Consider the following 25,515-nt stretch of genomic DNA (forward strand, 5'->3'; position numbering starts at 1 on the left):
TTGCCCAGAATTTTATTAAAATTGTTGAAAATAATTGAATTTTTGTGAAGTTTTTATTATTCATGAAAATAATTTAGTATTTGAGTAGAATTTTATTAAAAAATTGGATTTTTGACAAGAATTTTATTAAAATTGTTGAAAATAATTTAATTTCTGTGAAATTTTTATTATTTATGAAAATAATTTAGTGTTTGTGTAGAATTTTATTAAAAATTTTTTAAATAATTGAAATTTTTCCAAGAATTTTATTAAAATTTTTGAAAATAATTGAATTTCTGTAAATAATTTTATTAGTTATAGAAATAATTGAATTTTTGCGAAGAAATTTATAAAAAAAATTTGTAAATAATTGAATTCGTTTGGAAAATTTAATTAAATTAGTAGATATTGAAAAACAGTGAATTAATGAAAATTTAATAGTGTAAATAACCTAATATAAAAACCTAGTAGCATTTAAATGTTTAATAAAATTTTTAGCATAAAGAATTTCGATTTTCTAAAAATCAATAAGTTATACCAGATGGTTCAGATACAAATTTATAATTTATTAAACACAATCGCATTAAATTTGAAAGTAACAGCAGAAAATATTTGTTTTCACAAAAAAAAGAGAAAGATAGAACTGTTGACAAAATAAATAACCGAAGAGATCAAAAAATGTTTATATACACTACGTATACAATTTGTTCGAGCAAAAAATTATTTTTACTTGTTTGTATTAAAAAAGAGAACAAGAACAACATCAACAACACAAGACAATTTGCACGTATCGACTAGTATTAAAGCGAAAAATTTTTAGAAAATGTAAAACTGGCAAGAATCACTATTTTTTTTTTTGTCGTCAAGACGTTTTTATATTATTATTTAGAAAAAAAAACAAGATTAAAAAATTTGTTTATTATGAAATTATGATATTTTCTTTTTGCGTAAACTGTAAATGAAAGACGTTGAAAAAGAATCGAAAGAATTGGAGATAATTTTAAATCTACTTTTGCCTGCGTTCAATAAAAAACACTGTTTTAGAAAAACTTAATGATATCAGTGTTCCTGATTGATTAAACTCGCATTGAATGAAACTTACATTATTTTTTTTCAATAGACTTAGATCGTAAGGGAAGTGGTTAGAAGAATTCTTCGTTTTTCTCACTTCTTCTTCCTCTTTGCTTCCTGAAAAATAGAAAAATTTGTTAATATTTTTTAATTAATTTAATTTTTAAATAAATATAAATCGAATTTTCGATTTTTGATGGATTGGAATTTGACTGATATCTAACACTCCTTAAAGTGAAGTAACTATAATTTAGAAGAAAATTTAAAAATCTAATTTATTTTCAAACTAAAAATTAAAAAAAATTTGATTCAATTTTCAAAATTTTGAAACTTGATTTTTTAACGGAAAAATAATTCACATTTAAATAATATTCACCTTTCCTTTCTTCGCCATCATAGGACATGACGTTGTTTTAATTTGTACATTTTCTGAATTTGTCAAAACAGTCAGTTCGGAAATATTTTCCAATTTTTCCGATTCAGTTTGAGAATTTTCTGTAACAGTGCAATTCTCCTTGATATTTTCTTGACAATTCAAATCACTTATTAATTTATTTTCAAGACACTCATTATTTTTGGATTTTTCATTTAAATCCGTATTCTTTAATGTTTCACTTAATTTATCTATTTCATTAGTGATTTCAACTTTTTCAACGTCTACTTCTAATTTATCGCTGATAATATTCTCAGTCTTATTATCTAGAGGCAATTCTACATCGTTTGATACTTGATTTATACTTTCAGAATTTGTTAAACAATTTTTTTCTAAATTCTCATCGTTTTTTGGTAATTCTGAACATTTTGATGTATCATCTGAATTTCTTTCCTCTATTTCTTTAATTTCGGAATTTTTAGTAAAATTATCTGAATTTTTATTTATTTCTTCTAGTTCTTTAGTTTCGGAATTTTTAATAGTCTCTTGTTCTTTTATTTCTTCGGTTGTTTTTAATTCTTCTTTAGTTTCGACACTTTCGACTTTAGTGTCTTTATCTTGTTTTTCTTGATTAATTTTTTCGTCTGCTGTTGTATTTGTTTGGACATTATCCTTTTCGTCACTTTCTTTAGTTTCGTCTTTCACTATTGAAACTTCGTTTTTCTTTTGCTTCGGGTCTTGTTTCTTTTTTTCTTTTCTCTTTGTTGTTTCTGTTTTTGCTGGTGGATCGTCTGCTTTTGGATTTGTTCGTTTTGCTTCTTGGGCGGCGATATCTTGCATTAATGATTCCTGCGCTTGCGATAAATTATTGCCCAATTTTTCAGAAACTTGAGTGAAATTTTCAATTTGTTCGATTGATTTGACATTGTCTTGATTTTCACATTGAACGGAATTTGATTCAATGGTTTTTTCCTTTAATTGCAAAATGAGTGTTGCACGTTCCTGTTGGAAGGCTTTACACAATTCGAGAAGAAGTAATCGTTTACGATTGAGATCCTCGATTTCGGCATCACGTGTTTGTTTATCGGCGGCCATTTCGAGGAGAGCTTGGTGACTCTTCTCCCAACGATGCTTCCATAATCCTGTCTCCTTCTCGAGTTTGTGGATTTTCTTCGACATCTGAAATATCAATCATTTGTTTCAATTAAAAATACATAGAAATTAAAAATATAAAAACGTTAAAATAGAAATTAAATTTGTTTACAAATTTTAAATGGTAGACTAATGGATATTTATTTTTGTCTGATGTTTATCTTACTTTTTCCATTTCTTCGTTAAATCCGCCGAATACTTGATTACTTTTAGTCAAAGCGTTTTGGAATTCGTCGTATTTGTCAGTGTACATGCTTATTTGACTTCTCAGTCCCACTTCCTGGGCCTGCATTTCTTTCAGCCTCAATTGATATTCGGCTAATTTCTGAAAAGTAAAAAAAATTATTAATTATTTGAAAATCCAAAGAGAAAATTGTTCTTTTGATTTAAACTCACAGCCAAGAGTTGTTTTTTCTCATTGAGAAGTGCCTCCTTTTCGGATGTCATTTCTAAAGTGACTTTTGCCAATTTAGCCTCGGCCAATTGAATTTCAAGTTGCATTTGTTGATGAATTTTCTCAAATTGCTGCTCCCTTAATTCAACTTGTTCACAGAGGGATTTGAAATTTTTACTCATTTCCATATTGTCCTCGTAAAGTTTTGTATTTTTTTCATTATTTTGACTCATGAGGGCAGTAAGTTCGCCGAGGGTACTTTGAAATTTAGCCGACACTTCCTTGCGTTTCTCCTCTTCTTCACGAAGTTTCAATAAACTCTCCTCTTTAACGGCTTTATTTTGTCGTTGTAATTCACGACATAAACTTTCCAATCGACTTCGAGTTAAAACAGCTTTACTACGTTCCGTTTGTAATTGATCTTTTTCACGTTGTATCATTTGAACCTTTTTCTCTGATTGCTTCAATGACAATTGCAATTTACGATTTTCATCAATAACTTCAGAATATTTTTTGCACATTGCCGATAATTTTTCGTCAGCATTTTCAATGCTGACCAAACTTTTTAAGACCTGCTCAACTCCTCGTTCCTCCTTTTTCTTCGGTTTTTCATCCTTTGCATGCTTTCTCTCCCTGTGATGCACAGGTTTAGGCTGAAAAATTTATTTTCAAATATTAATTCCCTGTATTAATTAATAGTAATAAATTTTATATGTACAAAAAGTATGAAGAATGAACTATTCATTTTTTACACATAAATTTCAAATTTCGATATAAAATTATCCTAATTAGTCCTTGATTACTTTCAATTATTTATTTCATAACTGGATTAATTAATTAATTAATGGAATTATAATTAATAATGGAATTGACCTTTTTTTCAAGACTAAATTTCTAACCTCACTTCTAGAAAATTTTTACCACTTTTTACAAAAGGACAAATGACAAGGAGGATATTATTTAAAAGATATCATTTAAAAATGCTGATATTTAAGAGTATAGTGAATGATTATTTGTTATTTTCCAATAAACAAAAACAATTCTTTCGATTTTTGAGGTTATGTGTAGAATGTGTGTTTTGTCAATAATTTCACTCACCTCAACGGTTATATTTTCAGTTTTTTTCTGAGCATCGCCAGCTTCAATTTTAACACTTTCATTTATATCGTTATCCATTATCAAAACATCTGTAGAAACAATATAAAAATTAATTAATACAACCTCAGAACGACCTTAATTTTTGTTTGGTTTATTCCAAAATGCGTTTGGTGCATGCACTCGGTATAAACAAGAGAATCAGAAATTCGCGGCTTTATTTGAATTTCAGTTTTTAATTATTTTTAGTAAAATTCTTATTCTTTTCTTGAAATTAATTTAAAAATTTATGATTAAAAAAAATTTGGATTTTAAACAACAATTGAAATTTAAAAACAATAATTTTCGTAAACAATGTTTTATGTGAAAAGTGAGCTTTCATTTGAACACTGGAGTACAGTTTGTTGCCTATCAACAGGCGCATCTTAAAATTGTCGATAAAAAGGTATTTCTCTTATTTTTGGATTAGATTTTAAACAAATTAAAGATAAAGATTTTGTAATCAAAGAGAATTGATAATAATAAATAAATTACATAATTTTTGTAATTTTTTTTTCTTTTTTAGTTTTAGTCAATTTTAATAAAATAATTTAAAAAGAAAAATTGTTCTTTATAATAATAGAATTAAAAAATTATAATTTATAATTAATAAAAATATACTTTTTTATTGTTTAATTTTACGCTTATATTTTTACTATTCAAATGTAAAGTAAATAGTAGGTAAAATGAAATAAAAGTTACTTTACTTAAAATATAAATAAATAATTAACTAAAATAAATAAATATAAATAAATATAAACAAATTAAAAAATGAATAAAAATTAAGAAATTATAAAATACATAAATGATTAAAAATGATTATAAAGTAAAGAAATTAAAATTTCGTTAAGAAAATGTTGAGGAAAATGTTAATAAAACAAAAAATCAAATTAGTAAATGCAGAAAAGTTTCTCAAAGAAAATTTGTTTTAATTTTTGTCAAAAAAAAAATAACAAAAACCTTTAAAACAACATTTTTTTAAACAAAAATTTATAAATATTTCACAAAAAAAATCTATTTTTGATACATGCAAGTTTGTCTCTCTTTTTTTTTGGTTGCTATTTTTACAAAAGTAAAACGTTTGAAAAATTGTCTATTGACACTCACGAATATTCGATGCGGACAAAAAAAGTTGAAGGACACTAAATAATATTTGATCACAGTGATTGAAAGAAAGTAAAGTTCCTTCTATAATGAGATTTTTCTCCTTTTTTTTTATCTCGAAAAAAATTGATATGAAAAAAGAAACTTTTTTATTTTCCGGTATGCGGAAAGAAAAACTCGTGATATTCAGATGAGAACAGAAGATGTGTGCCGAGAAAGAAATCTGAAAAAGTCACGTCAGAGGTACAACAAAATGGTACGGTATGAGAGAAAAGAGGGAGGGTTCAACATAGTAGTTATTTTGGGAATATATCTAAAGTTAGATACCTATATAGCAGCTTCTAGACCAGTTTCAAGTATATGTACTTACTATAATCACGTCTCTCACAAAAGTATATATCCCAATGAAATCACATTATTAAATAACAATTCAATTTTTCCATGTTGAAAACAATTATTGGCATTTTTTTTAATTTTTATTTTCTGTACTTTAAAAAAATTTATTTTTTATTTCAAGTCGAAATAAATTTTTCCTATCGTGGGGAAATAAATTTATAGAAAATTACAAATTTAAATAAAGGCGATTTAATTTTTTTGTTTAAAAAAAATAATTATTGTCATTCTTTATAAATCTTTACTTTCAGTATTTTAAAAAAATTCATTTTTTTATTTCAAGTCGAAATAAATTTTTCCTATCGTGGGGAAATAAGAATAGAAAATTATAAATTTAAATAAAGAAAATTTAATTTTTCTGTTTGAAAACAATAATTATTGGCATTTTTTATCAATTTTTATTTTCAGTATTTTAAAAAAATTCATTTTTTTATTTCAAGTCGAAATAAATTTTTCCTGTTGGAGAAATGAATTTATATAGAAAAATATAAATTTACACAGAAAAAGCAAAGCCTGAAACCAAAATAATTGAAAAGTAGTCTTTTTTTAAGCTTGAAACTAAAATAAGTCAACTTTAGAACTTAAAATACTAAACGCTAACGAAAAAAAAAACATTTAATTTATTAATTAATTTGTAAGTAATAAATTATTGAATATTTATATTACTTTTTTGATTTAAGAAAATTTTCTTATGGAACTTTTTTCTTTCAAAAGAAAAGTATTGATAAATGAAAAATGAATAAAAAAGATTGATTATTAAAAAACTAATAAGAAAAATTGATTAATATAATAAAAAAAATCTATTACTAAAAACTTGTTTAGTAAAATATTAATAAAAAAATATATTTGACAAACTTAGGAAATAATAAAAAAAAATATAAATAATGACAAATTAAAAGAAAAATCAGATTGAAATTAATTTTTTTTTGTCAATACACTTTGGTCTTGCAGGTAAGTTTGATTTTGATATTCACATTGTGAACTTTTCGTGAATTAAATTAGCAAAGGAAATAACAAAGAATGATTCTTATGCAGGTTTGGTGCCATTTAGTCAGGAATTATTGTAATCAATTTCCTGATCATTTTCTATATTGTCCATTGTATGTTTATAGAAGTCCATTCAAAGATGAAGGAAATGCTTCTTATAAATAGCACTTGTCTTATAATTATTTGCCACTTGGAAAAATACTCGCATTTTTAATCATCCCTTAAAAAAATGAGAATGTAATATATTTTAATTTACATTTTATGTTCAATTATTTCTTAACAATTTAATTTTTTTAAATAACAAATAAAATTTACTTAACAAACTTTAAAAAAGTTGCTCAACTAATTAATTATAAATATAAATAATTAAAAATTAATTACTCTAATTTTTATTAAAAAGGTTTTATTTTAATTTTTTATTATTTTAATTAGTTTTTACTTTTGTCATAATTTTCATTTTTCATTTATTAATTACATCGGGGTTGTGATTTAAATAAATAGATAATTAAAATTATTATTATTAACTAATTATCTTTTAAACTTCTGGTTACTAATTAAATATTTTCCCATTTTTTTTATTTTTTAAATTTATTTATTATTGAAAATAATTGAAAAATTATTGAAAAAAAAATCATTAAATGATTTAAAGTGAAAAAATTATAATTGCTTACACTTCGCCTAAAATACTTATTTTTTCGTTATAAATTTCCTTTTGATTAAAAAGTACAAAAAAAAATTATTTTCCTCTAAAACTTTTCCTTTTGATTTTACAATTCGTCAAATTTTTTCTTGAAAAAATGATAAAAAAAAAGTTTTTATGAAAAATACGGTTTTTTTTCAACACTCGCATTTCCCTTTTATTCGCACAAATGATAAAGAATCCTGTAATTATTTATTAATAGAATAACTGACAAATTTGTGATGATTCACATAAAATGAAAGGCATCAAATCTTAATAAAGGATCAGAAAATTGTTTAAAGGAAGAGAAAAAAAATAAATTTTTTTTCCTGACGTGAAATTATGAAGGGTATTTGACCTCAAGCTAAAATCGATATGATATTTACGTGATTCCATCTCTTTCTCTTCAAAATTTTTTTTTTGTTTATCAAAAAAAGAGAGCAAAAATTTCTATTCTACTTTATATGTGAAGCTTATAGTTTAATATAGAGTACACATTTATTCTTGATAAGGTTTTTTAAAAGTATGTACTTGTGGGTATAATTAGAATATAAGATTATTGTTGATGGAGCGCTGAGAACATTAAACATTTTATTACTATTTTTTGTAACAAACGAGAACAAGATTCATATCATATTCTACACGAAGAAGTTTTGAAGATTCAATAAAACGGTCAACAGTTTCGTAAGAATTATGATATTTGCATTGGCACGCACGTTTTACGCGAATTGTAATATTTCAAAAGGGTGTTGAAAATGCGAAGGTATCATACATACATTTGTTCTTATTTCAATTTCGATGATTAATTTTTGTAAATTTTCTTTTCAAAAATTGGTATAATAAATATTTCTGCAAAAATTAATTTACAAGTGCTTCTAATTGTATTTTTCTTTTTTTTATTATTTTATTAATATTTAAATTCGAGTGTAAATAAAAAAAATTATGAATACAATAATGAACGCTTAAATAACGATTAAAATGAGTTAACGTTAAACATTAACGTTAACGTTAAAAAAAATGTTGAATATAGCTTTTAAGAAATTGAAAAATTAAGAAAAGTATGAAAATCAATATTTTTTTATGTATCTAACAGAAAACTTGACTTGACTCTTCTATTAGGTGTCACTTTTTTGTCATAATTTTATTAGCTTTTAGGAAAAAAATAGAGAAAATTTGTATTCTTTTTCTTTTCTGCGCCTAACGTTTTTTACACTATAAATGAAAAATGGGTGTCTTATTCAATTATGGACCGTAGTCTACTTATTTATATTTATTTATTTATTTATTTATTAATAAACGGCTTTGCAAAAAAATTAAAAAATGCCCTTTGTTTACTCTCTTTATTTAATTATTTATATATTTTTACTTTTTTACTTATTTATTTTCTAATAAAAGAGTTTACAAAAGATCAATGATAGTTTAAATTTACGTTTTAAATATCTAAGAGTACAATGTGTTTTCTGTGAAATATAGAAATATAATGGATTCTTGCCCTCATTGTCAGACACGCAAAAAAGTTGATTAACAATTTATTTCAGATCTACATAATGATGACCGAAAAACGAGAAAAGAATAATTCTTGTCAAGTGATAGATATATATAGATATTATTATTATAAATTAATTATTTATTTAGGTATTTAAATTTTATGACTTTCTTTTTAATTGAATTATTTATTAACAAATCTAGTAACAAATTACAAAACTTTAAATTTTTAGAAACTAATTAGATAACTTAAAAAACTAATTAAAGAATTTGTAATACTAATTAAAAAACTTATTGATTAATTAAGTTATCAACAAATTAGACAAATTTCTAATTAATCAAACAACTTATCTTCATTTTTCAATTTATATTCATTTATATTCTTAAATAAAAATCTTTACCTTTAGCGGGATTCGAACGCAGACGAATTTACGCTTTTCAATGCTTCAACGACTACGACCAAGACACTTTTAATTTCCATCCTATTTAATTTGAAAAATTTATTTAATAATAAAAATAAATAATGCTATGATTAGTATAAGTTAAAAAGCCTAATAAGTACAGAAATCAAAATAATTATCGTAAAAATAATTTGTTTAAAAAGTACAATTAAAATTTGAATGAAAATATTGAATTTAGAATTTCACTTTGTTTTCAATCGCTATATAATATGAAAACATTCAAGTAAAATTGTGTCGACAATAATTGCGGATAAGATATTTGTGTATACATTTATTGAAAATAAAATTAAAAAAAAAGAATAAAATCAAGAAGAAAAAACAAAAATTCATTGTATTATCACCAAGAAGATTTGCGAAGATGCGCAAATTGTTGCGCGGTGACCCACAATATTATCAGCAATGTTCTCTCTATAAACAAAACCGCTAGGACCTCGTGTTTTTGATCAGTGAGGCGGCAACTGTCTTATTGGAAATATTCTCCACATTTTTTTCCAATTCTATCAATTCCGCAGTCATTTCCCTCCAAAAAAAAAGAAAGAGAGAAAATAAAATAAAAAATCATCAATTTTCATCAAATAAAAATTTTAATACAACGGGTACAAAAAATTTAAAAAACTAAATGTATTTTCATTCAACAATAAACTTTTGAGAAGAAAAAGTTTCTACAAAAAGTGATTGTGTTACATTTAGTTAATCAAAAAAAAAAAACTCTTTCAAGTTTTCGATTTTTGTATTTACCACTCATCAAAAAGTGATTGAGAAAATTATTTTGTATTCCAGTGATTTTTATTTGTGATTTTGATCTGCATCAGTGTATTTTTTGTATAATTGAGAACTATAATCATCGAAAAATTACTTCTGGCCACAGGTATAAAATAGCAGAAAAGGGATTTTGACAATGTTGCCAGATTGAGAATAATATGCCCGAGAAAAAAAACAAAGAAATAAATGTTCAAGATATCAAAAGAAGTTTAAACCCAAAAATAAACCGGTTCATTGAGAAAAAAAGATTTTTATCTTCAAAGGACTTTCATATCAACAAAAATAAAACAAAAATACTCTCATAATATTTTGTTTTATCAAAAAAATAAAAATCTTGAGCAATTCCAAAAAAGAACTAAACAATTCCAAAAGAACTAAACAATTCTGAAAAAACTAAACAATTCCAAAAAAACTAAACAATTGTGAAAAAAAATTTGTAAATTCTTTTCGCATATTTATTTTGCAAATATGATCTTCTCTCTAAACTTTCCTCAATTCTCTGTTGAATAATAAAAATCCACTTCCTGTACAGAAATTTAATGAATTATTTAATTTTGAAATGAATTCAACACACCTATGTTTTATCGTCAATAAAAAATTTCTTCAACTCTAGCAACTAAATAAAAAAAATTCTTAATCAGTTTTACGTTTTTATCACACAAAGATAATGGAATTAGAAGAACGAGAATTTTCTCCTAATTATCAATGTATCATCAATGACGAATATTCGTGATAACGTAAAGGTTTTTAAAATAGTTTATAAAAAATAAGAAAGAATTTCAGTGAAATTAAATGTTTGCGTAGAGAGAAAAAATGAAGATATATTTTAATTGGAGTGTATGAGGAAAGAAAAGAAAACTTATTTTCGACAATAAGTTATCGATTGACATTAATTGGTTGAATGAAATAGGGGTAATAAGAAGGAAAGAAAGAGAGGGCAAAGTCATGGAATATACAACAACATTTGATCATTTAAGCATGATAAACGCTACAAATGATAAAACTGTGCCCCATGTGAGTTTGGCTGCACAAATTTTGCTGACTATGGTATACATTGCGGGTGTTGTTGGCAATGTTTCGGCACTAACAATACTTTTTCATGAAGACAAGGTTAGTAGTAATTTACTAATAAATAATTAAACAAACTGTAAATAAATAATTATAAATAATTGTAAATTTATAATTTATAAATTAGTACTTGTATAAATAAAAAAATAAGTAATTGTAAATTAGTCATCATTGTATAATGGTATTTGTAAATTAATGATTATAAATAAATAAAAAATTATAAATATGTTATAAACAATTATAAATAAATACTTGAAAATAATAAGTAATTATAAATAGATAACTACAAATAATTAATAATAAGTAATTATAAACTCTTTACATTTGAATTATAGTTAAAATTTAAAAATAACTAATCGTTAGTAAAATATTGACTGACTTTTTGTAAAAAAGTAAAACTTTTATTTAATGAAAAATAAGTTATTATAAGTAGCAGAAAATAATTGATTATTAGTATAAATGAACAATGTTGAAAAAAGTCAAATTTTACCAATTATTACAGGGTTGCTGCAGGTCAGGAAAGTCACTATCTAAATTTGAATCAGTTAAAAATAATTGAATCAGAAGCAAAAAGTCAGTCACTGATTGTCAGTTAAAACTATGATTTTTACCTGATTTTTCATTTCTGACAATAATTTCTTCTTAAATAACTTCATTCCTAATTCTTGAAAAACTATTATAAAATTATTACTTGAAAATTATTTAATGAATAATTTTACTTCAATATTTCAAAATTAATTGAACTTTAGAATATAAATAAATAAATAGATGAACTTTAAAAGGTTTTAATTTAAAATTTTATAAAATTTCAATTTTGAATGAATTTTATTAGAAATTTTAAAGAATTTAGATTATTGAAAAATTTTAATAATTCTAATTCTTCTGAAATTATAGTTAAATTCTCTTAAATTTATTTAGTTAATTATTCAAAATAATGGATTTATAGAAGAATTTAATAAAAAACACTAAAAAAAAATTAAATTCTGCAGAAGTTGCGCAAATTATTGCAAAAATTCAATTATTTTCAAAAGTAGTAAAATTCTTCGCAGCAAAAAATTTTAATAAAATCCTTGACAAAATTTCAATTATCTTTATAAATAATAAAATTCATCCCCGAAATTCAATTATTTTCAAAAATTTTAATAAAACTCTAGGCAAACTTTCAATTATTTTTAAAAATAATATAATTCTTTGCAGAAATTCAATTATGTTCAAAAATTTTTTTAATTTCTGGTTACAATTTAAAATTTTAAATAATAAAATTCTCCGAAATTCAATTATTCTAAAAAATTTTAATAAAATTCTTAGAGAAATTACAATTATTTTCAAAAATAATAAAATTCTTCGCAAAAATTCAATACAAAAATTTTAAAAAATTCTCGTCACAATTTAAATTGTCTTTATAAATAATAAGATTCTTCGAAATTCAATTATTTTTAAAAATAATAATATTCTTCGCAAAAATTAAATTATGTTAGAAATTTTTTTAAAAAATTTTTGTTAAAATTCCAATTATCCTTATAAATAATAAAATTCTTTCCCAAAATTCTATTATTTTCAAAAATTTTCCTCAATTCAATGATTTTCAATAAATAATTAAAATTTTACAGGAATTCAATTATTTACAAATTTTTTATAAACTTCTTTGCAATAATTCCATTATTTTCATGAAGAATTACATTTTTACAAGGAATTCAATTATTTTCCAAAATAATAAAATTCTTTTTAGAAATTCAATTTTTTTTATAAATAATAACTGTTTGCAAAATTTTAATTATTTTTAAAACAATTTCAATCAAATACCTCGAAAAATGTAATTATTCTTAAAAATTTTATTAAAATTTGTGGAAAGAATTCAATTATTTAAAAATTTGTTGATAACATTCTTTATGAGAATTCAATTTTAAGAAACAATGAATTATTAAAAAAATTATTTATTTTTCTATTTAAATAATTAAATTCTCGTAGAAGTATCTCATGAAAATTGATTTAAAAATTAATTTTAGTTTAAATAAGATAATAATAAGATAATAATTCAATATTAAAATTATAGCGAGAATTTTTAGAAATAATTGAATTTTGAAAAGCGTTTCAAATTAAAATCTTTGACAATCTGAATTTTTCATTCAACTATCAATTCTGTAGAATTAATTTTTTTGAAAAAGTTTATAGAATTTTTTTTTCAAATTATTTCAAATTTTTATTTTCTAATATATATTTAATTGAAGAATTTTCGAATAATCGAAATTTTGTACAATTGAATTATAATCAAATGAATTTTAAAATTGTGAAAGAACTTTTTCAAAAATTATTAAAAATAATTTAAAGAAGAATTGTTGTTAAAAATTCTAGGAAATAATAATTGAATTAAAAAAATGAAAATAATTTTGAAAGGTACAGCAACAATATTTTTATAATATAAAATAATGATTTTATCAATCTGTCATCTTTAATTTATTATATTATAAAACACGAAGAAATTAATTTAATTAGAATTAAATCGAAGTGCATAGAGTAGAATTAGTATTAAATCGAATTATTTGGAATTTTTAATTAAAAATTAGAATTGAATCGAATTAAATATGAATTAAGTAAAATTAGTATTAAATCGAAGAATATATTTAGAATTAGTTATAAAAACCGAAATTTTATCTATTTTTAAATCCATTTCGCTCGAATTCCATTATTTCAATAGTGCAAATAGTAGTCAATAAACATATTTTTTTCTTTTTACTATTATTGACTAGTTTTTATTAATATTTACTAAATGATTCAGAAGGTATTTATATTTTCTTTTCCTAAGAGAAAATCTATTTTCTCAACAATCGTTTTTTCCTTCTTTTTTGTATACAAACAATATACCGCATGCGTATATTATTTTTGTGGGGAAAAAATGCTCTTTGGCACGTTTCGTAAAGTGTCATTTTTTACAAGTCCATTAATTTTAATTTGAATAATTGCCTGGTTTTGTTTCTTTATTAAAAGAAGACAGTGACGAATACTGTCTATAAGATATATGTTTTTTAATGGTTCATTGAACAATAAACGAGGACGAATTTAGATTAGGGCGAATTTGATGTGAAATATAATCAATAATGGAAATTAAATATTAACGGGTGCAACACAACAAAGTGTGTCTAATGCGTGTTAAATTTTATCAAGATGACAATTAATCGGCTATCAAAAGGATAATATCAAAGTTTTATGGAAAAAAATTTCTTTTGTTTTGAATTAATTGAATTAAAATAAAATAGGAAATAGAATAAATGAATAAAAGCTCAGGGAAAAGTTTGATTGAAACAAATAAATTTTGATTAAATAAACCAAAATATGCATTGCACTGAAAAAAAATTTTAAATATTTTTTTTCAGAGAAGAAATCCAAAGCATCTTTTGATGCTTCGGTGTCTCGCTACTAACGATTTGGTGGCATTATTGGGAATGTTGATGCAAATGTACATGACAATTTATGTTAATGACATGCAAACATCTCAGGTGGCTTGTTCATTTCGTGTGATTTGGAGACTTTTTGGACTTTTTAGTGGATGTGTTGCCATTGTTATGGCAGCAGAAAGATGGCTTGCCCTAACCAGACCCTTCGTCTATCAAAAGGTACGATAATTTTACGATTATTCTTCATTAAATTCTATATTAAAATTTTTATTTTGTATTAATTTTAATTTAGTACCTAAATTAAAAGAAATTCATTAAGTTTAATTAAGTTTATTAATATTTGGATATTTACGAACTTATTGGTTTTATTAATCAATTTATTTTATCAAACTGATTTTTCTTAATTCATAGTAAATAAATTTATAAAATTACTGAAAAGAAATTAACAATTAATTTCCTTTTAATAATTTAATTTATTTATTTACTATGAATTAAAGGAAATTTTAATTTCAAGAAGCATGTCAAATATAAAAATAAAAAGAAAAAAGAAATGATAATAAATAAATAAATCAGTCTGAGAGACGCTAAAAGATGATTGCAAAGAAATTTCACGGCAAAACTGTATATATATAAAAGAAAATGAAAATATTTGTAAGGTTGAAAATAGTAAAGCAAAGGGTTTATGGGAAAAGTCGTTTTGAGTGAAATCAAATATTACTAAAAAATGAATCAGCAAAAACGCGACTTTATCACCTAGACAGAAGATTCCTGCGAGGAAATTAATTAAATCAACAGTGAAAATTTCTTGTACAAATATAACTCCATTGTCAGTATTTGAAAGCGAACATTTTACTATTCTAGATGTCAAATTCCATCAAAAAACATTATTGTTATTTTTATTATTATAATTGTAATAATTAAATTTTAATTTTAATTTAATAATTAAATTTAAATAATTGCAATTTAATAATTAAATTGTAATAATTGTTATTATTATTATTATCATTTATAATGAAAATAAAAACAATTTAAATTATAAATAAATACTGATTCTATTTATAGTAAAAATGACAATATATACATATAGAGAGAATTAGATTGAAAAAATGCAATCTATACTTGATACTGTCTAATATGTATCAAATGAATGAAATAAAACCTGAAAATGAAAATAGCACAGAAAATATAGTATTAGTTCAATTTTGTCTCATTGTGATGTCTGAGGACACTAATTACCTCAGCATGAACATATCAGACAATATATTAATGATAGATGGATATAAAGAGTTAATTTAGAAAATTGGATCCATATTGGCCTGAAACTATATATATTTATAATATGTACATAAATTGAAATCTCGATTTTTTACCATTGTGTGTGTATTAAAACATCATCATTATCATAAATTATACAGAAACATTCAGAATTTGAATAAATAAAATTAATTGTAGGGTATTTTTTATCAGTGGAATTTATTGCCAATTAAGAAGACAATTATTTTTTTTATTATTAATTACTATTATAATAATTATAATAATTAGACATTTATATTAGCATATTTATTATAAATTTATAGTTTTGTTTATTATTATAAAATTAGAAATTACTACTTTTGCGAATTAATATTAATTAATTTAAATAGATTTGAATAATTAACAATAGTTATAATATCAATTTATACCAAACATATTTTTATTAATTATTAATTCTTGATAAAAATATTAAGCAAGTATTTAAATTTTCGATATCTTGAGCTAGAGCATCAATATTATATATATACAAGAGGAAAAAATGAAAAAAAAATGTCTCGGTCAATTTTTTATTCTTTAAAATTAGTCACTATTAAGAAATGATCTGACATTGAAGATACTTTTAAATTTCTTCTTTGAAGAAAAAAAAAGAATAGTAATTGAAAATTCAAGTTTAAGAATCATTATGAAATTCCTTTTTTCTCTTCAATTATTCTAAATTAAAGAAAAAAAATACAATTAATTTTTTTTATAAAATTTTCAACACTATTATGAGAGAAAAGAGAGAGAGAAAAAGAATAAATTTTTTAACAATACAAAATTGCTTCAATTTATAATACGGAGGATTATTTTTCATTTCCAGAAAGAAAAATAAAATATTTCTCTGCGTTTTCTTTTTTTAAAACTGCAAACAGGAAACTACTATTTTATTGGTTTTTATTGCAACTAGACGCATTATTTATTTTTTTTTTTAAAGAGAAAAAAAATATTGCATGAGATGCGTGAATTTTGTCATTGATTTCAAAAAGTGATGATAATAATAATAATAATTATTATTATTATTATTATTATTAAAAAAAATATAGAATAAATAATTATAATGAATACAATTTTAATTAAAAAATCGAATCAGTTTTTTCTAATATTTAATAACTAAAAAATTTTTTATAATAAAAAATCATTAAAAGAAACAAAAAAAGTAATAAAAAATCTCTTAGGCTTTTTTTGTTACAAAATAATTAAAAAAAACAGCTTAAACAAAATAAATTTATTTATTATCTACGAGAGTTTCAAAATAAAAACTTTTAAATAAATTTTGTCAAATCTTGAAAAAATGTTTCAGTATCGTCATTGAAAATTCACACATCGTATATATTATATGAGGAAAAATGTAAATTGAATTTTTATTTTCTGAATAAAAAAATCACGAACACAGAAAAAAGTGTTATTTTTCAATCAAAATGTGTTATTTTGCAATCTACCTGATACATTGTTTTAAGAATTTAGAATCGCAGACTGGATTTTTTTTATCATAAGTTCATAGGTCAGTAGCAGACAATTCTGTACACTAATAATCTTGACCTCATGCGTCAGTTATCTCACGTTTAAAATACGTAAGTTGTCTCCTACATTTAATCTTTTCGGAGCTCTCTCTCTCTCCCAATTTCCTTTTTTTCTTTTAATAATACAAATAACAATTTTACTTAATCAAAAATTATTAGCTGAAAAAAAATATATATATATATACAAAAAAATATGATTAAAGTAATTTAATTTCAACTTTTATATATTTTACTGCGAGGAAATTAAAAAAAACAATAAAAAATTATTTTTAGTCTTTTTATTATTGTCTTGTTCGTTAAATGTTATAAAATCTATATTATATTCTCTTGCGTGAGTGGTGTATTTATATGATAATTATTTTACGACATCTTTCAACGCCATTGATAATAAAAATTTTTTTTATTATACTTTTAAGTTTTTTTGGGGGAAAATAAATAATTGCAAATAGAAACGAAGGAAAATAATGGACAAATATTTAGTTTATATTAGTTTTTTTGTTTGTCTTTTTTATAAATTTTTATTATAAAGTAATATATATTTAATTATAATAATTATTTAATGTGTTATTAAAAATAATTATTTATTTGTCTTGAATCTTTCTGACGTCATCATAGTTTGAGAAAACGTCCTTTGCACAATGTGTGTCGTCTTAATAATACAAATGCCCTTTATTTTATTTCTATTTATTTTAATTTCAATATAAAATAGTAAACATTATTTTAAAAATAGAAAATTTAGTTATTTTTCTTCTATAGAAAAAATCTATTTTTATTTTAGAATCGCAATTTTCACTGTGTCAAATATTTATCCAAAGCATTTTCTCACTTTCCTTTATTTTCACATATAACACGAGAGGAAAAAGTTGATTCATTGACTTATACCTTCGAACTAAAGATGAGAAATGGACTTTTTGACACGAAAAACTTGTAATTGAATATAATTTTTCTTACTTGATTCAATTTTCGATTTTCTAAAAATATTTCTCCTAAATAGCAAAATTATATTTCTGTAATTTTATTCACAATAAAAATTTTACTAATTTATTTATTAACATTTTTGAAGTATATTTCTAATTTTTAATAAATACGTGCAATTTTTTTCGATTTTTGCAAATTTTTGTTTGGTCAATTCGCAATTTTTTTTGGTAAAAATTTTACGAGTGTACAAATTTAATGGAAAGCAATTATTAGTGTAATTAAAATAAAAATAATTTTTGTATATTCAATGTAAAGTAGAACAAATACCAAAAATTGTACAAGTTTGAAATTAGAATCAAGGATATCCTAAAAATAAAATTTTATTTACATAAAGACATCATCTGTCAATGTAAAAATATATATATATTCGTGAAAACTAATGAAATTTACCGGGAATAAATGTCATATTGTTAAGTGCATCATTAGTATATTTGAAAAGGAGATAAATTTTTTTTGTTTTTATTTTTCTTATAAATTAGAAAATGAGGAAAATTTCATTAAATGCGCAGCAAAAATATTTGACTAATAAAATCATATTTTTTTTAGGAAGCTTTTTTTCAATCACTTACCGAAAATATTTCATTAAAAAAATTAAAATCCCTAGAGTTTCTTTCATTATAATATTTATATTATAAAGAAAATTTTTTTCGATTTTTGAAAGTTGATAGAAATAATTAAAAAAAATAATTTTTTTATTTATTTGGAAAAAGTTCCTAAAGCTAAAATTGTAAAAATTGCAAAAAAATTGACTTTCCTTTGATTATTTTCAAATTTAAAAATAATTTAAGGCAGTAAATTTTACTGTTTTTTTTCTATTTTAATCTTACAAAAAATTGAACAAAACGAGAATAATTTTTATTTTTTAGATTACAATTTCCTAGGTCTAATATTTCATTTCACCCTCAATTTAAAAGCAGTTGTTATCCCTTAAGTATGCATAAATGTCAAAAAATAAAAAATTTTCCCTTTTTTTTCAATCTTGAAAGATATTTATTGCTGTGAACAAAAATTTGTTAGAAATTTAGAAACAAAAAGTATATCATTAATCTTCTTCTCTTTTATCCCATTTATATTATGTTAGACGAATTTTCTCAATAATTTATTTTATATTATTTTTTGTTTCGTTTCCTTAAATTTTTTGTCGAATTTTTCTTTTTTTTTTTCTCTTTCCAAAATAGAAGACAATTCTTTCGAAATCGATCCTTTTATTTCAGGAAATTATTGCCCTGAGTTCCGTTTGTATTTAGGGCTATAAAAAATCGTCTATTCGGCAAAATCGATGACTTAATGTACATTATTGCTGAATGGAGCTGGGTTATCTTTGAAAGAAGACAATAAAGTTTTACTATATATAGAGACTCTATGGGAATTAGATAATAATAAAGTATAATTTGTGAGATTTCACAAAATTAAGGAAAAATTTTTAATTTATTGAATTCTTTCATTGTAATTAGGGGTCATTCGTATATTACTTTATTCTTTTTCCCCTCCCCCAAAAATTAGCGTTTTAATTTAATTAATTGAATTAAATATTTATATAAAATCGAAAAAATGTAATTAATCAAAAATGGACAATAATAATTAATTAATTACCGAAAATAATAATGTGAATTTTTTTTAGCACGTGACATTCCCGGTGATTGTGAGATTTATGTTGATCCTCTGGCTGGGGGCAGCGGTACTGACAACACTGCCACTTTTTGGATTTGGTCTTTATTATCAAAATGGAAAATGCCGTCGATATAGAGAAGCGGAAGAAACTGGTGACATTGCGTACGCGTACATTTGGTTCATATGTGGTTTGTAAATAAATTTTTATCAAAAAATTAAAATTAATAAAAAAGTTAGCTCCAAAAAAATGCAAATTGTAATAAAAGATAAAATTCTGATGAATTCTCTATTTTTTTTATTAATTATTTTTTGTTATAAAGAATAAATACTTTTTTTGGAAAAAATAATGAATTTCTCCTTTTTTTTCTTTTTCTTTAGGCACTCTTCTCTGCTTTTTCATTGTGTGGTGTAATTTGGCAGTTTCCCGAGCACTCAATCGAATGGGACGTCGAACAGGAAATATAAGACGTATTTGTCGGTCTTCATCGAGAATAAAACCACTTTTAACGGTCACTGGTAAAACACAAGAGGTAGTTGCGACAGCTGAAGAACGAGCATTTTCCCGTCTTATGGCAGTTTTATCAATTTCATTCGTTGTTTTCTGGATGCCACAAATGGTGAGATTTTATTTGAATTATGTGGTCAATTTATTCACGAATCATTTCTAATTTTAGTAAATTTTACAAATTAAATTACAAATCAATTTAAAAATTGAATTTTAGAAAAATATTTCTATTAAATTGACGAAAATTTAATTTTCAATAGGAAAAGAAATTAAATACAAAATTTTTATACATTTTATACATTTTTGGATTTTTTTATACATTTTATTCAAAAATTAGTCGATTTCGAGTGAGAATGGAAAATAGATATTTTTTTTAAATATCGAAAATACGTAAAAATTTAAAAGAAATGTATTCCTGTGGTCTATATATAGTAATTTTTATCACGTACAGTGAAGTATAATTTTCATATATTCAAGAGGGAAAAACTGGGGATTCCGCCTCGAAAGATCTTCCCAAAGCGATAATTTTTCTTCCGCAGTATAATATAAAATTATAACTGGTCCATTAGAGGCGAAATGTTATCATTTTCCGTTTCAATTCAATGGTTTCATAAAGTTCGGGAAATGAAATAGAAACTTCATTTTTTTTTCTTTTTTCTAAATAAATAATTTAAATCGTACATTTTTTTTCAAGGATATACTCATATTTCCCATGTCGAGCTATAAATATATGAAGTTACTGATAAAAGATTCCCTTGAGATGAGGCACAATTTACAATTTTTTCCATATATTTTATGTGTATACTTATTAAAAGTATCGTTAAAAAATTTTTAATGCTAATTTTCTTCAAGTTCCAAGATTTATTTTTCATTTTTGAAACTATTTATTTGGTATATTATTTATTATTTAATTTTTTAAAGGGGATATTTTTTTATGTCATGTAAAAAATTTATTTTGTATTTTTAGATACAGAATTATTCATTTTTGTTTTCTAAATACACCATTTTTAGATTTTCTTCTTTATAAATACACTATTATTAATTTTCTAATGTAACAATTTTTTAATCGTATATAGAAATAATTTTGAACGAGTATTTATTTGTTACTTTATTTTGATTTAAAATTTTTATATCAAAATATTTGTACTATTTTTCATTTTATTTTTATTTTTTATTTTATTATCATTTTTCATTATTTTTATTTTTTTACTATTTTATTATAGAACAAATTCAATGTATTTCTTTATTCCATACATACCTGAAAGTCTTTTATATTATTGTTCCCTGACGATTGAAAAAAAACTAAGAGAAAAAAGTCTTTTTCTCCTTTTTGGTTTTTTCTTCTTAAAAAAAATATTGTTCATAACTAATATCCAGTCAATCAAAATTTATAGTCTGGACTTTCGCTTTTACGAAGCAAACAAAAAAATAAGAATACCCTTAGGTCAAGTGTATTATATCTAGAAGAAAATACAATTGTCGTGGCTTGTTCCATTTTCGCGTTTTTTGCTTTCTTCCTCTCTTTCTTTCCTTATTTTGTACGTCTGGAAAGAAATCTTCGAAATTTCACAAAAGTTCCATACTCGACTTATGTCACGTAGTCAAATTAAATTTGTAATTTTTTTTTAATTCGAATTAAAAAAAAAGAAAATAGGAGAAAAAATAATCAGTTAATTATTATCCGGCAATTAAATTTATTTTTCAGAAAGAATTTACTAAATATCTATTTACTGATTCCTCATAGTGTTAATTTAAATACAGAAAGGCAAAAATAACAAAATCTTTTACTTTTGAGTCAAAAATTTGCTGGAAGTTCCTTTGATTAATTTTGATGAATTGAATATAAAAAAAAAAAAGAATGAGCGGAATACAAAAGTTGAATGTCAATTCTCTTTTATCGCGAGAGTAATATTTCGCGTTGGAACAATGCCCCAGAGGGGAATGTCGTTGATGATGTGCATGTAAGTTTTTATGATGCTTGAATTGCACCGGGTGACAATGACAATGAACCGATAAACATAAAAAAGGACTCTTTAATCATTCGCTCTGTTGATTTAATAAAAGACACTCCAAGGTTTTTTTGATTTGAGATTAATATTTGTATACTGTATTCGTGTGTACTGTATTTCTATATACTGTATTTGTATAATTTATTAACATTTCATTACAATAGATATTAATTATTAATTTTTTAATATATACAGAATGTATGATAATTATTCATTTTTCAATAATACAGACATTAATTATTAATTCGTCAATATACAGAATTAATAATTAATTTTATAGAGATGATTTATTTGTTTATTATTAAACGTGTGATTTTATAATTTCTTCTTTTACTAATTTTCACCAATTTATTACAGATATCAATTCCATTGACGCAATATGAGCATACAATGAATGACGATGGAAAAATTGTACACAGAATTTTTCGTATATTTTATGGAATTGCTGATATACTTTTGTGCGTCCACTTTACTCTGGATCCATATATTTACGTAATATTGAGAAGGCGACATCCGCATTTTGGCTTTTTCAAGCCATTGTGCCGTATTTGTTGGACACCAAGAAGTAGATCGAATTCATTGACAGGTAATAATGTTTTTATTGTTGTTTTCGTTCATCCTTCGATTATCAATTTTTCTATGTTTCAAATTACCTAATTAGCATTTTAATTTTAAATTAACACAATTCTTTTATTTCTTAATTTATTATTACTTGGTTTCTTTTTAATTGGCTGCTTAGAAATTCATCTAATATGATTATTTCGTTTTCGACTATTTTTTTGAATTAATTATTTAATTATTAATTTTTGAATTCATTTTTAATTGATTAATTGACCTTTATTGCGATAAATGTTAAATTTTTTTTATGCTTTTACTAATGAAATCAATTTAAATTTTTATAGTTCTATTTGTTCCGGAAATTCTGAACGTTCAATTGAATGAAATTTATTTATTTCTTCTTGAAACTAAAATTTCATTATAATAATTTTGCGTCACGTGTAAAAAAATAAATTATAAATTCAAGGCTGCCACAAATCAGGGAATTAAGGGAAAAATCAGGAAAAAAGAAAATGCGGTCTGGGAAATTAGGAAAATGTCAGTAAATTTCATCAAAAGTACTGGGAAAAATTCAAAATTAAAATACTTCTAAGATTTCAATTGAAGTGACGAAAATTTATAATAATTCAATATCAACTTAAAAAATTATTTAAGTTTTGAATAGTTGTTTCTTTTAAATTAATTTTAAATAATTAAATGTCGAAAAAATTAGATTTCTGAGAAATTTTTAATCAATGTTTGAAAATACTTGCATTTTTCCAAATATTTTATTAATAAGTATTTGTCAAATTAATTTAAATTTTGTGAATTCATTAATTTAAATTTTAATTGAAAATAATTTTTGGTAAAGAATTTCATTGGAGATTAAAAATGTAATTTTTAAAGAATTTTAATTAAATAATTGGTCTATAATTGAATTTTTATAATGAAATAAAAGAGTAAAAATTGAATGTATTCATATGTTTGTTAGTGTATAAAGCAACATTAAAGAGTCGAAATTGAATCTAAAATCATTTAATTTCGAAAAAGTTACAATAAAAATTTTTAATAATTAGTGAATTTTAAGAAAATTTAAAATCAAAATTTTCTCTAAAAATTAAAGATTTGCAAAAAATTTAAATTCTCAAAAATTAGTTTTCAAAATATTTTAATTCTAGTTTTCTCAAAGAATTTTTATAAATTTAGAACCTCTGAAATACTTAAAATTTCCCAAACTTATACCAAAAATATTATTCAACTTTTTAAGAATTTTATTGAAATTTTTATAGAAATATTCGAGGGAAGTTTTTTATAGTTTGAAATCATGTGTTTGTTTTATAATAATCTTCTCTTTTTATAATTAAACTCCTCTTAAATTTTTCCTTTTCATACGTATCAGGAAAAAAATAAAAATTCTGTCTGGAAAGCAGAGAAAAACAAAATCAAATTTTTGTGGTAATCCTGAAATTTTAGTAAATAACAAATATTATTATATAAAGTGAAAAATTTTTGCAAATATTTGTAATGAAAAATATTTCGTTCATTTGAACGTTCAAAACTTGTGGATCACTATTTCTATCCCTTTTTTGATGAAAGGGAAAAAAAGGAAATTATATTATGTATAAACTGTGTAATTTTATATAATAAAAAATGCTAATAAATAAAATTCTAAATTAATAAACAAATGGCTGTAATTAATATTAATTTACTTTTCAATTTCGTTAATTTCTTTATTTTTTAATTTTAATTTTCATTAATTTTAAAAAAATTTATTTTTCAACAACTAACCAATGTTGAGATTATTAAAATTTTTAAATTGATTTAGGAACAACTGAGAATCATTGTAGTAGTGCTGATTTGCCAACACCTATTACTGAGGCTCCATCAACACCAGTCAGTGAGGTTCATGAACCTCAATTAGTTTCTGTTGCTGTATAAATCATAATTAAGTGGGAAAAAGAAATTATATTAATTCTAGGTGAATTAGATGTACAATATTTTGATCCTGACAAATGGAAACATCAATTTATTATTTCTTTTATTACTGGTACTATTGGTATTATATACTTAATACTATTAATATTTCTATTTATACTATTATTAGTATAGTTAGGAATTTTTCGAAAAGTAGAAAATATAATTTAATCTTTTTCATCACTTTTTTTTCATCTGCAGTTGACTGGGAAATTTTGTAATTATATACAAATACGCAGATGAAAAAACAAGTATTTAAAAGAAATTGTAAAAAAGGGATTTTCAAAAAGATTCCAAAAAAGATTTTTTAAATTAGATTTTTTATAATTTCTACACAAATTTTTTTTAAATTAAATTTAAAAAAAAATTTTTATGGAATTTACGTAAAAAAGAATTTAATTCTTATAAAAAAAAATATTGTCAGTTATATGATTTGAAAAATGAAGTATTTGTCGAAATATGAGAATTTTACTGCAAGCAGGAAGAGAGGAGTTAATAAGACACGAAATAGAGTTAATAAGTTCAGAAGAAGTTATTGGAATAGTTGTCAGAAACTAAAGTCCTTACTTAATTACTTCAACGAAAACTAAATACTCTTATTAGATTCTCTTCTAATCTGTCTTCGAAACAAACAAGATCCTTATGGATTTTTTA

The 25,515-nt window shown here is 22.7% G+C and overlaps 2 protein-coding genes across 2 annotated transcripts; one reads left to right on the forward strand and one right to left on the reverse strand.

The window, feature by feature from the left end:
- Window positions 1-524: 524 nt before the first annotated feature.
- LOC122512229 (gamma-taxilin) lies at window positions 525-4,257 on the reverse strand. Its single transcript, XM_043627962.1, has 5 exons — window positions 4,068-4,257; window positions 2,972-3,622; window positions 2,742-2,900; window positions 1,427-2,602; window positions 525-1,167 (listed from the first exon to the last, which is right to left on the reverse strand). The coding sequence occupies exons 1-5, from the start codon at window positions 4,143-4,145 to the stop codon at window positions 1,144-1,146; spliced, it is 2,088 nt and encodes a 695-aa protein (XP_043483897.1). The 5' UTR covers window positions 4,146-4,257; the 3' UTR covers window positions 525-1,143.
- A 6,237-nt stretch (window positions 4,258-10,494) lies between these two features.
- Window positions 10,495-24,873, forward strand: LOC122512233 (prostaglandin E2 receptor EP3 subtype). The gene is made up of 6 exons (XM_043627968.1): window positions 10,495-11,084; window positions 14,414-14,653; window positions 19,847-20,024; window positions 20,215-20,453; window positions 22,708-22,936; window positions 24,713-24,873. The coding sequence occupies exons 1-6, from the start codon at window positions 10,920-10,922 to the stop codon at window positions 24,823-24,825; spliced, it is 1,164 nt and encodes a 387-aa protein (XP_043483903.1). The 5' UTR covers window positions 10,495-10,919; the 3' UTR covers window positions 24,826-24,873.
- Window positions 24,874-25,515: the final 642 nt, after the last annotated feature.

The sequence above is a fragment of the Leptopilina heterotoma genome, unplaced genomic scaffold (genome assembly GCF_015476425.1).
Source record: "Leptopilina heterotoma isolate Lh14 unplaced genomic scaffold, ASM1547642v1 Lhet_95, whole genome shotgun sequence".
Lineage (NCBI taxonomy): Eukaryota > Metazoa > Arthropoda > Insecta > Hymenoptera > Figitidae > Leptopilina > Leptopilina heterotoma.

Excerpts from the sequence above, each read along its gene's own strand:
- LOC122512233 (XM_043627968.1), top strand. The coding sequence starts at position 10,920 with ATGGAATATACAACAACATTTGATCATTTAAGCATGATAAACGCTACA. Across the intron at positions 20,025-20,214 it reads GTACATTTGGTTCATATGTG|GCACTCTTCTCTGCTTTTTC; the intron begins GTTTGTAAATAA and ends CTTTTTCTTTAG. Across the intron at positions 20,454-22,707 it reads TTTTCTGGATGCCACAAATG|ATATCAATTCCATTGACGCA; the intron begins GTGAGATTTTAT and ends AATTTATTACAG.
- LOC122512229 (XM_043627962.1), bottom strand. The coding sequence starts at position 4,145 with ATGGATAACGATATAAATGAAAGTGTTAAAATTGAAGCTGGCGATGCT. Across the intron at positions 3,623-4,067 it reads CTGAAAATATAACCGTTGAG|CCTAAACCTGTGCATCACAG; the intron begins GTGAGTGAAATT and ends TAAATTTTTCAG. Across the intron at positions 1,168-1,426 it reads TGATGGCGAAGAAAGGAAAG|GAAGCAAAGAGGAAGAAGAA; the intron begins GTGAATATTATT and ends TCTATTTTTCAG.